This window comes from Nicotiana tomentosiformis, chromosome 4 (genome assembly GCF_000390325.3).
Source record: "Nicotiana tomentosiformis chromosome 4, ASM39032v3, whole genome shotgun sequence".
Lineage (NCBI taxonomy): Eukaryota > Viridiplantae > Streptophyta > Magnoliopsida > Solanales > Solanaceae > Nicotiana > Nicotiana tomentosiformis.
In genome coordinates, this window is record NC_090815.1 from 106,297,197 (window position 1) to 106,311,992 (window position 14,796).

The 14,796-nt window shown below is 37.2% G+C and overlaps 2 protein-coding genes across 10 annotated transcripts; both read right to left on the minus strand.

The window, feature by feature from the left end:
* Positions 1-2: 2 nt before the first annotated feature.
* On the minus strand, positions 3-8,240 carry LOC104120049 (uncharacterized). Of its 2 annotated transcripts, none has more exons than XM_009631719.4 (4): positions 7,433-8,240; positions 2,401-6,408; positions 1,444-2,301; positions 3-1,369 (listed from the first exon to the last, which is right to left on the minus strand). In XM_009631719.4, exons 1-4 carry the CDS (start codon positions 7,524-7,526, stop codon positions 213-215), a joined length of 6,117 nt encoding a protein of 2,038 aa, XP_009630014.1. In that variant the 5' UTR covers positions 7,527-8,240; the 3' UTR covers positions 3-212. The 2 variants fall into 2 exon arrangements, with proteins under 2 accessions (XP_009630014.1, XP_009630015.1); XM_009631720.4 differs by having other exon boundaries at positions 3-1,360; positions 7,433-8,239.
* Positions 8,241-8,809: 569 nt separating this feature from the next.
* LOC104120048 (uncharacterized) lies at positions 8,810-12,785 on the minus strand. Of its 8 annotated transcripts, XM_009631718.4 has the most exons (4): positions 11,836-12,167; positions 11,174-11,642; positions 9,454-9,518; positions 9,002-9,126 (listed from the first exon to the last, which is right to left on the minus strand). In XM_009631718.4, exons 1-3 carry the CDS (start codon positions 11,893-11,895, stop codon positions 9,469-9,471), a joined length of 579 nt encoding a protein of 192 aa, XP_009630013.1. In that variant the 5' UTR covers positions 11,896-12,167; the 3' UTR covers positions 9,002-9,126; positions 9,454-9,468. The 8 variants fall into 8 exon arrangements, with proteins under 8 accessions (XP_009630010.1, XP_009630011.1, XP_070056220.1 ...); XM_009631715.4 differs by lacking the exons at positions 9,454-9,518; positions 11,836-12,167 and adding an exon at positions 12,523-12,785 and having other exon boundaries at positions 8,810-9,126; XM_009631716.4 differs by lacking the exons at positions 9,454-9,518; positions 11,836-12,167 and adding an exon at positions 12,523-12,785 and having other exon boundaries at positions 8,810-9,126; positions 11,174-11,684.
* Between the last annotated feature and the right edge of the window lie 2,011 nt (positions 12,786-14,796).

Consider the following 14,796-nt stretch of genomic DNA (forward strand, 5'->3'; position numbering starts at 1 on the left):
TGTAGTTTGCAGAAATAGGTGGATTTGAGAAGTACAAAATAGTTGAAAATAAGAACATGGCAATTCTTTAAGCACGACAAAATCTGGCATCCTTTCTACTCAATAAAGGCAGGTCACTTTTAAAATATTAAGAATTGACTGCAAGAGAGCTAAAGGGGAGAGAAAAGAAGGGAAATGAGAGACATCTATTTGGCTACTGCTGCTAAAAGCATCTATTTTGGTACTGCTGTTAAATCGCTGTACTGTTTCTGCAATGCTGGATTTACACAGGAAAATATGGACGGCCTCTTATTCTTCAACTTCACTCCAAACAGGAAGGACCTCAGGGGAATTCTAGATCGAGGCCTTGCTTGTTGGTTTTTCAGCCCAAGTTCTTCGTCCAGGTTTGACAATGTGCTCCGGATCTCATCTTGGAGTTTCCGTATACATTCAAAGCCTACTTCGAGTTCACCTGCTAGCTTATTGTTCTCCTGCTTCATGTTTAAAATCTCTCCTTGAAATTTTGCTGCTTGATAGGCATTCAGCACTGGATCATTCTCTTTAGACCCTGACTTTGACAATCTTGTTATCACATCGAGAATATTAGATAGAGACGACAACCTGTGCTGTAAGTCATCTTTCAGCATTGCATTATGGTCCAACCACAATGTCAACTCAGTTTGTATCTCTCTTAGATGTCTATAGATTGGGCGGATGCCTGAGAGTAGCGACTGTGGCTGACCTGTACCTTGATTGCACTCTTCCTTCACTTTCTTTATTTCAGCTTGTAGATCCTGAACTGAAGTTTGAAACTTATGAATTTGATGAAATGATGTGCTAAATCTGAGCCACAACTCTATGTTTTCCTCCAGCAAATCATCAATGTCCATCCGTACTTTCTCTTCAACAGTAGTGAAGGAGTGTGTTTCATCGACATCAGTAACTTTGATGTCTCCGTCATCCCCCCCAATACGTAAGATTCTTGTCTCTTCTGGTATAGTTTCTTCCTGTCTGATGTCAGTGGAATGTGCGAGTGCTTTATCCAAGAACTCTGTTTCAACGTCTTTTGACTGAAGCAAGTTCAATCTGTGCTGTAACGACAGAATCTGTGCATCCTTCAAGGCATTAGCATTCTTTAAAACTTTCATCTGCACAACATATTGGAAGTGGCTCGCTCTCCTTTTCTTCTCCGCATCATTGAGCTTCTTCTTCACACCCTTGAAATTTCTAAGGACTGATGTGTACTCCTCAAGTAGTATCTTCTCTCTGTCATCCAAGCTGTTTAGGAACAGCTCTCTCCAGTTTGGTTGGTCATCCTCTAATCTCGATTCTTCTTGTTCCATGTAGAGCCCATTGTGGACGGTCCTGAACTCTTGATTCCCTGCAACAACTTCCATAGGTTAATTAGTTTAGAAGTTGACAAAGAGAGATAGTATTTTTTTTACAGCTTAAGAGCACAGGTACCTTGATCTGGGAATTCATCCTTGTGTAGGTCTTCTCTCTTACTATCTCTTAAGACGGATGGAAGATTATCTAAAATACTTTCCCATTCTTCTAGCTCGTTATCGGGGCCAGTGCTTGGAATATCTCTCACTTGGACCTTTGCTGAATGTTCTTCAAGTTGGTTATGCCAATTGGATAGTGGAAAGTCGCCATCTGTTTTTACTTGAATGAAATCATTGTTTTGCTCCTCTGACTTGATATTGTTCCGGAAATCCATATTTCTTAAAGAATTGTCTGATTGCTTGCTTTCATTCAATTTGGAGAGGCTTTCTGTGGCAGATCCAACCGCTACTTTGACATCATGATCATCACCTACCTTCTCTCTACCTTTATTGTTCATAGCGATTGAGATCCCTGAGCCACTAATGGATGCTCGTGTACCTTCATCTTGGTCTGGTTTTTCTGGAGTGGACTTCTGAAGAGTGCTTCCTTGACCTTTCACATGGATGTTATCAAGGTAATTCTCTGAATTGAGAGGGTCATATTCCAGCTTCTGAATTTGTATCTCTGTGTCTTTAAAGAAAATTGAATCATGACGAGGAGGATTCATTGTATGAACATCTTCCTTGGATCCCCTTCCTGAAGTGTCATCTCGAGTAGCTCCAGATGGACTAACCTGCAATAGATCATTGAAATAACTTCTTTGGTCGGAAGAGATTTTTCCCTCTTCGCTTGTAGAAGAAGCACACTTGTCTGCAATGTTTATTCTGCTTGCTTGCTGTTCCATTCTAACATCTTTTGAGATAGCTGAATCATTGGATGAACTCAAAGACAGACTTTTGTTGGATTCCTCCATCTCTGCATGTGGATCGTCCCTCACTGTATTGTTCGGAAAGTTAGAATGTAAAAAAAGCTTCTTTTTTAACTTTGACAGAAATTAGAAAATCACCAGTAAAATCTGCAATATCTTTGCTTTACCTGCTAGCTCCTCTGTTCTCTCTTCTCTGATAGCTGAGAAATCATCTGAAATATTTATGTGTTCCCTTTCACGATATGCCTTCTCCATCTTGATGTCGGCAGCATTCCTTATACGGAGATCATACTGGTAATTCAGATGGTCGGATTTCTGAGAATTTTCATCTTTACCTTCCCGGGGAAGGTGCAGACAATCACTTTTCTCTGTAATAGCTGTGGTGCCAGCTTGCTCTTCCATTCTCATATCTCTTCTGATGGCGGATTCATTATCTGAAACATGTAGATCACTTTCACCAAACCTCATTTCCATCTCAACCTCTGGAGAATCCCTCAATGGAGAATTTTGGGAACAATCCATTGTATAATTTTGGTGGTAGCTTTTGTAAAGCTTTTCTTCTTTACCTTCAAGAGACATGTTCAAATGATCATGCGTGTCCGCAGCATCTAATGTCCTGGCTTGCTTTTCCTTCTTCACATGTCTTTTTGCGGCCAAGTCATCGTTTGAAATATGAAAGCTTCCACTTCCAACAAATCCTCTCTCCATATTGACATCTGGAGAATCCGTTGATGGCGCGTCTTGGAAAAAATCATTCAGAAGATTCTGATGGTTGGTTTTATAAAGCTTTTCTGCTTTATCTTTGATAGAACTGGGAAAATCATCCCTTCTGTCTGCAAGATCATTTGTGCCCGTTTGCTCGACCTTCCCGACATTTTTCCTGGTGGCTGAGCCGTGGTCTGTGACATGCACGTCTTGACTTTTGTCAAACCCTTTTTCTATCTCAACTTCTTCTGCATCCTTTGCCGGACCAGTTTTTGTTAAATCGTCATGATCATACTGAAGGTCGGATATGGACAGCTTTTCTGCTTTACCTTTGATGAGGTTATCCCAAATATCCTGTTTCTTTGCTTCCTCTCCCATTCTGACTTGCTTTGAGATCATTGCATCACAACCTGGAGATGTGATGCATTCACTTTCTTTGGAATCCTTCTTCTGATTAACAGGAGCAGAACCGGGAAAATCATCACTTCTGTTAGCAATATCATTTGTCCACCTTTGTTCGACATGCCCATGTTGACTTCTGTCAAAACCTTTTTCTATCCCAACATCTGCTGCTTCCTCCAAAGGACCATTTTTGGTAAAATTGTCTTGGTCATGATGATCGGCTTTTGGAAACTTTTCTTCTTTACCTTCAAATGGGATGAGGTTATCTTGTTTCTTTGCTTCCTCTCCAATCCCGATTTGTTTTGAGATCATAGAGTCATAACCAGGAGATTTGACATTATATTCAGTTCCTTTGTAATAGTTTTGTTGATTGGCAGCAGCATCTTCAGATTGAAAACTATTATGGGTATTACCAAAGTTGGAGTCCACGTACATAGTATATTCAGCTTTTCCAGAATGATCTTGATCTGCACATATGTCTGTCTTCAATTTCTCCCTCACACATACACCTTGTGATGCCACCAAATGCGTAGTAGTGGTCATCATCTCTTTGTCTGTCAACCCTGATCCCTGGTTAGCTTCTAAAGTGCCACCCATCTGTCCATCTCGAGGATCATTGCTCAAGTGGCTTTCAACAAGCTTTTTCTGGTCAACGTCAAGACAAACCTCCTGTTCATGCAAAACTTCTTTCTTCAGACCGTCCTCACTATTTACACCTTTGGTGATACCTGGAACATTTGCTCCAGGAGTGATGGCTTCATGAACCTGAAACTGCTTTTCCTTGTCGACACCTGAAATGCCCTGGTTAGCTTCTGACGTGCCACCCATCTGTCCCTCTTGAGTATTGTTGATTGAGTGGCCTTCAACAAAGTTTTGCCAGTCAATTTCAAGACAACGCTCATGTTCTTGCAAGACTTCTTTCTTCAGACCCTCTTTACTACTTACGCGTTTGGAGATACCTTGAACATTTTCTCCAGGAATGACTTCTTCATGAACCTGAAACTGCTTTGCCTTATCGACACCTGAAACTCCGTGGTTAGCTTCTAGAGTGCCAACCCTCTTTCCATCTTGAGTATCGTTGCTTGAGTGGCTTTCCGCATAGTTTTGCTGGTCATCTTCAAGACAACCTTCCGGTTGTTGCAAGCCTTCTTTCTTCAGACCGTCGTTAGTACTAACACCTTTGGAGATACCTAGAACATTTGCTCCGGGAATGACTGCTTCATGAACCTGAATCTGCTTTGCCTTATCGACACCTGAAACTCCGTAGTTAGCTTCTAAAGTGCCAACCCTCTTTCCATCTTGATTATCGTTGCTCGAGTGGCTTTCCGCATAATTTTGCCGGTCATCTTCAAGACAACCTTCCGGTTGTTGCAAGCCTTCTTTCTTCAGACCGTCGTTAGTACTAACACCTTTGGAGATACCTAGAACATTTCTTTCTGCAATGATCGTTTCATGAACCTGAAACTGCTTTGCCTTATCGACACCTGAAACACCCTGGTTAGCTTCTAAAGCGACACCTGTCTGTCCATCTTGAGTATCATTGCTCAAGTGGCTTTCGACAAGGTTTTGCTGGTCAACTTTAAGACAACCCTCCTCTGCTTGCAAGCCTTCTTTCTTCAGACAATCCTTACTGCTTATACCTATGGAGCTACCCAGAACATTTGCTCCAGGAATGGTTGCTTTGTGAGCTTGAAACTGCTTTGCCTTATCGACAGCTGAAACACCGATTACTTTATTGGATAGCAAAGTATCTTTGACATCTTCATCTTGCTTCTTATTGAGCAATTTGTCAGAGAGATCATCAAAACTGCAACTTGCTTCAGTAAGATGAGGTTGGCGATGATAGTCTTTGAGATTCTGAACATTGAGAAGTTCTTCCTCTAGTTGTCTTATCCTCTTGCTCATGCTCTCTGAATCTTCAACCAAACTCCCCTTCTCCTCTTCCGCTTTGGTCAGATGTGAATGAAGTTCATTTGTCTCTGCTCTTAATCTAGTTACATAAGCATTCTGGGAAGAGAGAGCGCTTTCCAAATATATGACTTTATCAACAAGTTCATCAACCTTCTCTGCCAAATCGGACATGGAAGAAGTGGCAGAATTAGCTTGCAACTCCTTAACTTTCGAATGCACTTTCTCTGGATTATACTTCTTTGTTTCAGAAGTTTCCACTTGTCGGTTCAACTTCTTCAATTCCGAATCTGGATTAGAAGACTTATTTACTTCAGAGAGGACTTGTGGATGTGGCAGGTGACTTACAAATTTTCCCTTTAGAGTCTCAAATTTTCCGAGGACCTCTAAAATTTTTTGATGCTCAGCGATGACATCTTCCACTGATTGCTTCTGCTTTTCCTGCAACCGAGCCAAGGTCTCTTGGCAAGAGTTCAGAGCTGTGGCAGTCATCAATGTCCGAGCTTCGTCATCCTCAATCATCGTGCCAATGCCAAACTCATCTTGCAAGCTGCTAACTTTTGTTTGCATCTCGGTGACATGTTCTTCAATTTCCCAATACCTCGCTAGCCCATTTTCATATGAGCTCTTAATGAACTCTTTCTCAGTCTGAAGTCCCAAAATTTCCTTCTGAAGCCTATCGATTTCCTGGAGTGCCTCAGACTTTTTAAGACCTGAAGTCGGAGGAGCAGCAGTAGTTGCATTGTCAACATTGAATTTGATCAGTCCCTTCTTTGACATTAATCTTGAAGGTTTGGCGTTTCGTTTGGCAAAAGAAGGAACTTTTGGGACACTTAACTTTGGCGCGGCTGGTAAGCTTTTGGGAGGCTCGTTAGATTCATTATGAGGTTCTATTGCAGCAAGAAAATGTTCGCCATCTTCATCCTCCATCGACAGTTGAACTCTCTCGGGGTAAACAGTAGCAATGGTTCGATTAGCAGTCTGAAGATCTTTGGATAAATGATCAAATCTCTCTGCCAAAGCTCTGTAACTCCGGAAAAAATCTTCTATGAAGTTCAAAAGCTCAGGCCTTCTTCTGTAATACATCTCTGCGCGGCTTGCAAAGGATTCTCCATCCTCGTCTATGATTTTGAGTACGTACTCAACCTTCTCCTCCATATCTGCAAATAACAAGCAAAATAATCAGCTCTTTCCTTTCACTTCATTTCTTTCTCTTCTGTATAAGCAAAGCATCATACGACGACAACAACAACAAACCCAGTGAATTCCCACAAGTAAGTAAAGCATCATACATCGTTTTTTTTTGGAGAAAGATCATTCATGTTTTTTTTATCAGCGCAAAGCATCATACATGTATGAGAATACTTTAGCATTTTTTTAGTAACAGACACATTCCCAGTGGCAATGGCGCACGGTTCGAAACTCAGTGGATAACGGACCCGCCCCTCCAGTTTAGCATTTATAAGACAACAGAAGAAATGAATAAATGTCAAGTCTGAACTATACTGTTATAGTTATCCCAGAAAAATCCTTTGCTATCATTTTTTTTCCTACTTTCAATGCCTTCCAAGACAAATAGTAGTAAGCTAAATGTATTTGTATTAGCTAATGATGCCTTAGAAGAGGAGTTAAAGTCAAGGCCTTGTCAAGTTGCCTCCATTTTCAGGTAACTATTTATAGAAAACATTATCTGATAACCCGGAAAATAACCTGATATAACAAGCTAAATTACACTGATAGTGCGAAAATCCTGAAACTATCAGTGTATATAATTTGAACCCTTTGTTAATACCCCAAACAAGAAGCAACTATAGTAGTTTTATATTTTTTGGTCCAACATTCTAGTATTCTTTCTTTTATGGCTCATTGGAACAACAAACATTTGCAGTACAAAACACTAGTAGTTCAAGATTCTGTTATTTTCTTGAAAAAATAACCTGTTATGGCATAGTTGATGACTTTACAACAACAACAAATCCAGTATAATCCCACAAGTGGGGTCTGGGAGGGTAATGTGTACGCAGACTTTATCCCTACCTTGAGAGTAGAGAGGTTGTTTCCTACGGACCCCGGGCTCAACAAAAGATGAAAAGAAAGCAGAAGCAACAAGCAATACCAACAAAAAGATATTAAGAAGTTGAAAAGGATTGCATCATAAGAAGATATAGAATATAAAGAAGTGACCTTGGAGGTTTTGATCCAGCCATTTTGACTGCTTTGTTCTAATATGGCTAGCCCACCACCATGAATATGCATTTCTTGCTGCTCTGTGTAACATTCTTTCCCTTCCTTTTTTCACTCACTATACAATTACTTGCTTCTCTTTATTGCCCATAAGTTGTGAATAACACATTGCTTTTCACCATCTACCACAAGAGATGAGATCCACCATATAAATAAACACAGTTATGATTATTTGGAATCTGTATTCTTGAGAGGCAAAAAAAATAAAGAATTTTTGTAAGGAGAATGTACATGATGTGTTGAGCAAAAATGCATGGGAAACATAACATACTAGGTCAAAGAAAGGGGTGTTAGATCTCTTTAGAAACAATAAGCACAAGTGTAGGAACCCCATTAACTAACTCAACAATTGGCAATTCCTGGATCTGCCAGATAACTAGTTTAACATAACATTATGGCTTGCATGTCCTTCCCTCTTCTTTATATCTTTTTATTTTATTTTATCTTTTTGGTGAGGGGTGCAATGGTTTGACTTTCTCCTCTCTTTTTTTTAATTCTAACCGAGGGTCTATCGGAAACAGCCTTATCCCTTTCAGGGTTAGGGGTAATGACTTTTTCCTCTCTTTTTTTTAATTCTAGCCGAGGGTCTATCGGAAACAGCCTTATCCCTTTCAGGGTTAGGGGTAAGGTTGAGTACATCTTACCCTCCCAAGACCCCACTCGTGAGAAACTACTGGGTTTGTTGTTTTTATTGTTGTATCCGTCAATATTGCTACATCCCTTCCATTTTTTTTTCTTTTGAATGTTGGAGGAGGAAAAGAAAATGTTGAAAGCGTCCAGAGCTCAAGGATCAGACTCTCTAATTCTTTATCTTAATTTGAATATCAATTTCTTAACATTTTAAAAGAAAATTCCGCATAATTAGATATAAAAAATACTCTGAGTAACAACATTTTTACTATTTAAAATAGTTGAAAATATGTGAAAAAATTATGGTGAAAGGGAAAGAAAAAAATTGTTGGACTCTCAAATAGTAACAATGAAACCTATGCTAATGCCACTCCCTTGAGTGGAAATTGACCTACGCTTCGATGTGCTAACAAGGTGGTACTGGAGCTCAAAAAGCAAGAGAATTTCTTTTGTTGAGATGTTTAGTGGGAGTTTCCCCCCTCTTTTTACTCTTTATACATATTAAAAGTTCTCCTTTCCTCACCCATTTTGATCACTTTTTCTCCTCTTCTTGAGTAGTGATAACAAGGTGGTATTGTAGCAGATTAAGGCAAGTTTTCTGTCATTTCTTTCCACCCAACAACTTCAATAACAGCATAGCCAACAAAAGTTAGGAAGTATTGGATAACAACATGGGGGATATGAAAATATCACCATTAAACAGCAGTGCCATTTTTATGCAATCATAAGTTTCCAATTATTTACAGTATACTTATGAAGGTTATCAATCAAACAACTTATCTACAACTGGATGGACATATTTACAACTGGATGAACATATTTACATATTCACAGATATTTACATAAAAAATGATAAAAAGCATAACACACAACCATTCCTTTTGCTTCTTTTGTTTTCAAGAATTCTGTCTTTTCCGTCATCCGTTTCTTTACTTCTCCTTCCACTGCAAATTTACACCAATGTTCAAGAAGCAAGTAGAGGTCACACATCTTCAAAGCCAATTCTGGAGAACAGACACAGAAGAAACCATATTATCCATGACGTACCAAAGGGAGGTTCCCTTTTCTTTTTTGAATTTTTATAAAAAAAAAATTTGTTTTTGAGATCTCAAGTGGATAGGAAACAGCATTATTTCTCTGTCCTCTGCTGTTTCTTCTCCCTAAACATTAATGTCCTTCAAGCCGAACTCTTTTTACAAATCAAATTTTCCCAGATTATTTTTTCTTTTCTTTTTAGTGTCTCATTTTGTTTTCAATCTTAGATTTCTACAAAGTTCATATTTAAGATTGTAATGAGCAACAAAGAATCAGCAGGAGTAGCAGAGCACCACCGGCACTGCTAGATTTCAGCGATTCCTCAGAGATGAGACCCAGTGCTCCATATACTTCTTATTCTCTGCATGTAAATTCCAAAGTCAAGAAAGAATCCTAAATCATACAAAGTACACAGCTAAAAGAACTGTGTGATGGAAAGGGAAAGCTACCAATAGTTTACTCTATATAGATTTTTTTTGTTTCTTTATCTAATTCAATGCATTATTGATAACTTTATGCACAATCAGAAAGAAACTAAATGGTTTTAAGGAAAAAATTTCATATTAGAATACGTGTAATAGCAAAAGAACAATGTTGTAGAAAACATGAGGACTTTCAAATAACAGCGAAGTTAAAATCTTTCATGATCAATAACAGCAAATTTAGAATCTAACATATATAAAAGGTCTAGCAAAGTAAGAATCACAGATTCCTTAGCAACAAGGAATAACAGAATCAAGCAAATCTACGCACCTACTATCGATAATAAAGACATGGTGCTAAATTCCTATTAACTGATCAAGTGATGGACAAGACCAAGATCCTAATTATACAGAACATAGAGTACAGTGCGAGAAGAGTTCAAGGGGCAAGTAATTTATTGCGTTGGAGATGCTCCTTGAATGTAACAAGGGAAAATGTTCCATTTCTAATGTTGGTTGGCCATGGCACTCTTGTCTTTTCTATTACTAGTTAACACTGCCACCTTTCTGAAAGAGAAAAGAAGAGGGACAAAGAACTACAACCTAGTTTCTCTGGATTACAGAAACCTATAGGCAACAAGATGACCATTCAATAAACAATCTAAATGAAAGTAACCTCATTGAATAACCACCTTACTGCAGGGAAGCTTTTGGCAAGCAAGACGGCGGATTTAAGAGGAAGCAAAGCAGCAAAACTTAATTCAACTGATTATAAGCTTGAAGAAAGATTACAAATTTTTTTAACAAGCTTGTAACGCTCCCTTTAAGGACGAATTCTAAACTGGAAAAAAAAAAATAGCAAAAGTGAAAGCATTTCAACTTTCAAAAGTCTTTCCAGCTAACCAAATACTCAGATTCGTAAACACAATAAGGAAACTAAGACATTCATCAAATTAGTTGCTTTAGAAGCATTGCCACATTGCTCTCTTGGTGTCAAGAAGCAACACATACTGTATCAATACAGGTTTTGGAAATTTTGAACTCCTTTGATCAATGAGGTCCCCAGGGAACAACCTAGCGGCAAAGTGTCACGAGGTGGAATTCTAGCCTCCTGACATCTGCTACTCACTCAGGCCTTCCATACTCTTGTTAGCTGCAACGACTACTACTAGTACTGCTATGCCTCAACCCTAATCTCTTGCTAACTATGTGAATAAACAAACGACAAATATTTGGCATGAGGAACCAGTAAGGCATTGCATTCGTATAAAGAAGATTAATGGTATATATTTGCATAATCCACTTAGTTATAGTGAGTGTAACTGAGAAATTGGATTGAACTTTTCAATGAATAGAGCCTCTGTGAGTGAAGTATCAAAAGCAGCAAATCTGAATGAATATTAATACTTAATGGCCAAATTTACCAGCAATGAATGATTAACCCAAGAGAAGCCTTTTATAAGGTCTTTAATAGTAAGGTGTTTAATATTATTCAAAGTTCATCGGTAAATTTTCCACGTCATACAAGAGATACAAACAACAATAGCAGAAATCATATTCAAATAACAAGAACATAACAGAAAGAGACTCTTACCAGTAGCATATATATCATTCAAGTTTCCCACGGCTTGCAGAAACTTGTCTTCTGCATTTTCTTCCACATTAGCACAACCACAGCCATAGCAAGGAACAAGCACAGCAAAACTATCATCTGAATCATCGTCACAATGAAATCCAGGGCCGTGAGGTTCCAACCATCCAACCGACCAGTCTGAATCATCAGACTCAGACCCTGAAACACATCCTCCGTCCGATGGAACAATAACAATATCATATTCCCTGTCAATCTTTCGCTCCTCACGACTCTGCCATTTTCGCTTAACCTTTCTAGATGAGGAACTCATGTTCCTCCTTCGGTCGAGAGGGAACTTCAAAGTATCCAATTCCCACAATCCTGAATCAGGTGATGAATTTGAAGATGAACCATTTGAGATTTTAGGTTCTTGATGCTTTCCACTCCAAAGCAACCATGACAATGGGGTAAATGTCAAGGCCATATTTTCCTATATCCAAGAATTTATCAAAATTAAACGATTGATTTGTTTCTGTTACAAGAAAGATAGGGTAAGAAGATGAACACAATCAAAACAATATCAAACAAACATTAACACATGCATGTTATGCTTAAGCAAATATCAAGAAAAGGGATGGAAAATATTATTATTGGTTATTATTAATATACAAGAGTACAGAAACCTTGAATTTTGAATTAAAATAAAGCCATATAACCCCAAAGAAAGAGGGATCTTGTTCCATTGAATCTGGCCTACAATATTGCTATTATTCAAGTATAAGGCGAGACACCAGCACGTTTCCTAATTAAAATAAATACACAACATAATTCAAATTCTTCTCCTTTTATTTTCTACATTTTTATTAGCAATCAAATCTAACCAGTCAAAGCATGTTCATGTTCAATTTGAAACAAAGCTTCATAATTTGACAGCTAATGAAAAGCCCCAAAAATAGGTCATAAAAGAAAAGAACAACAAACAATTGACCCTGAAAAATAGCTGAATTTAGCTCAATTAATGGGAATATACAAGTTACAACCTGGAATTTCTGAAAATAAAAATCAAATCCCATTTCAACCAGCTCAACAAAATCCCACTACCATTATTCAAATCTAAAATTCAAAAAAAAATGAGCTTTCCAATTACCCCATCATAACTAAACAGAAAAATAAAATCTTTTTAAGACAACTCAAATATTCAGAAAATAATAACAACAAAAAAGGTAACTTTTTGAGATTCCAATTTGGGTATTTCCAAAAAGAACCTTAAAAACTTTCCTTCTCCATCTAACTTGGAATATTGAAAAAAGATTCAGCACAGATAACAAGAAAACCCCGTATAAGGTTAAGGCTTAAGCCAATGTATATACCTTGTAAACTCAAAACAAAATCAGAATTTGTGCAAACCCAGAATTTACACCAAAAATTCAAAACCCCACTTCTTCTTTTTGCTCCTTAATCTCAAAATCATAAAAAATTAGGGACAAGATATTATGTATTTTTTCCCTTCAATAATTCAACCACCGAACCAGAAACAGAGATATTTAAAGCAACTATAAAAACAGCTATAAAACAAGAGTTTAAGCAGAGATTTATCCTCTCTTTTGAGGTTTACGTGAAGATAGTGGATTTGATTTTTATTTTTTATTGGCCTTTAAATTAGGGAAAGGGGTAGATATGGAATTTTGTGGAAATTTTGGGTGTGTTGTGCCGATAAGATTGGTTATAGGAGTTAAGAAAATAATATTATTAAAAAATGTGGTTGCCAGGTCAGATAATAGTGCCAGAGTGACAGTGGGACCCATGGAAAATAGATAGCGTGGCTGCTGCTGTGGCCAGTCAATTTCGTGTTTGTATAGTTCAAGTAATTTCGGCAAGAAAGTATTTAGAGGGCGTTTAGGCAAAAGAATTGTGAAATTCCTAAAAAATTAAAAACAAAAAAAATAAAGTAAAAATAATATTTGAAACTTAGAGTTGTGATTGGACATGAATGTAATTTTGAATTTTTATAAGTGATTTGAAGTAACAATTTTGAAAAATAATTTTTTGGAGTTTTTCAAATTTTTTGAAAAAATTCGAAAGTCATCTTGAAGCGAAATTTGAAATTTTCATGGGCAAACAATGATTTCGAAAAAAAGTAAAAATAATTATGGCCAAACGGGCCCTTAATTTTTTTGTTTCTCACCCGGTATTAGGGGTGTTCGTCGGTCGATACGGTACGGTATTTAGACGTTTCGATTCGGTATTTTCGGTATTCTGTATCCTAAAATGTTATACCAATACCGTACCTAATTAAATTCGGTATGGTTCGATTTTTTGCCTTTCAGTTTCGGTTTATTCGGTACGGTAACTTCGGTTTATTCGGTTCTAAAGCAGCTTCTGAACGTTACATTTAGGGGAGAATAACACCTTAACTAGCCAGTAAAATTAAAATTATAACTAGCCACCAAAATCAATCTTATGAATGCAACAACACTACACATCATATATGTGACTTCTATAAACAAGAGCATAAGATTAGAATAACGTTTACAGACTTCATCAACATGTAAGTATGTATGGTCTAAAGCTCTAACTTGCATCTCCGTAAAATACCAGACACTAGTAAGCTTCTCAAATGTGACCAAAATAAGTTTTTCATAAGTGTTGTTTACAGAAATCATTCGGGTAACATCCATTAACCACATAGATAAAAATAGGTGGCGCGCAGGCTTTAACTAAAGAACATGGAACTAGAAATATTCTCCTTAAGCTCTCTGGTAACTGGGGACTGCAAGGATGAGAGGATATTTAAAATTAATCCAATATATATATTTCGGTACGATATCAGTATTTCGATATTTTTAAAGAAAATACCATATACCATATCTAATACTAAATTATTTTTAAAATGTAAACCAAATACCATACCAAATACCAAAATACCAAATACCAAATACCAAAAATTTCGGTTTTGGTATGGTAATTCGGTATTTACTAAATTATGCACAGTCCTACCTGGTATCTAGTAGCTACACTGGGACCCGACTAAATATGGAGTCACACCAGTAAATGTCACATCAAGCGACTACATATCCAAGACTCGAATCGAGACCTGTGGTTAAGGATGAAGGAGTACTTATCACTCCACCACAACCCGATTGGTAAGAGAAGATATTCACACAATTCAGGTGCAAATTCATTAATATTGATATCAACATTAACTATGGAAGTAAGTAGTGGAGTTTTAAGTTTTTGTTGTTTAAATCGAAATTATTAAAGTGTGATTAACCTTATGATAATGACAATGTTAATTGAATATCAATCACTTTCTTCTTTGATGTATTCAAACTTGCATTTCATACATGCCACAAAGATACCAAACGTCATACCAAATAATCTTTCACAAGAAAATAAATAAATAAATAAAAATCATAATTTTTTGAGTAAAATATTTGCTGCTTAGTGGGTTTCAATGTTTCATTTCAAATCCATGAGCTATGATTAGGACTAGCACATGATAAGGACAGAGAAGCAACATGTTTTCAATGCAAATAAATCACCTAGATTCTTTTCTAAAAAGATAATTTTAAAAAAAATATATATCTTCCTGATCTTAAGCTATATATACTTATATAAAAAATATTTATACAGTCAATACTAGA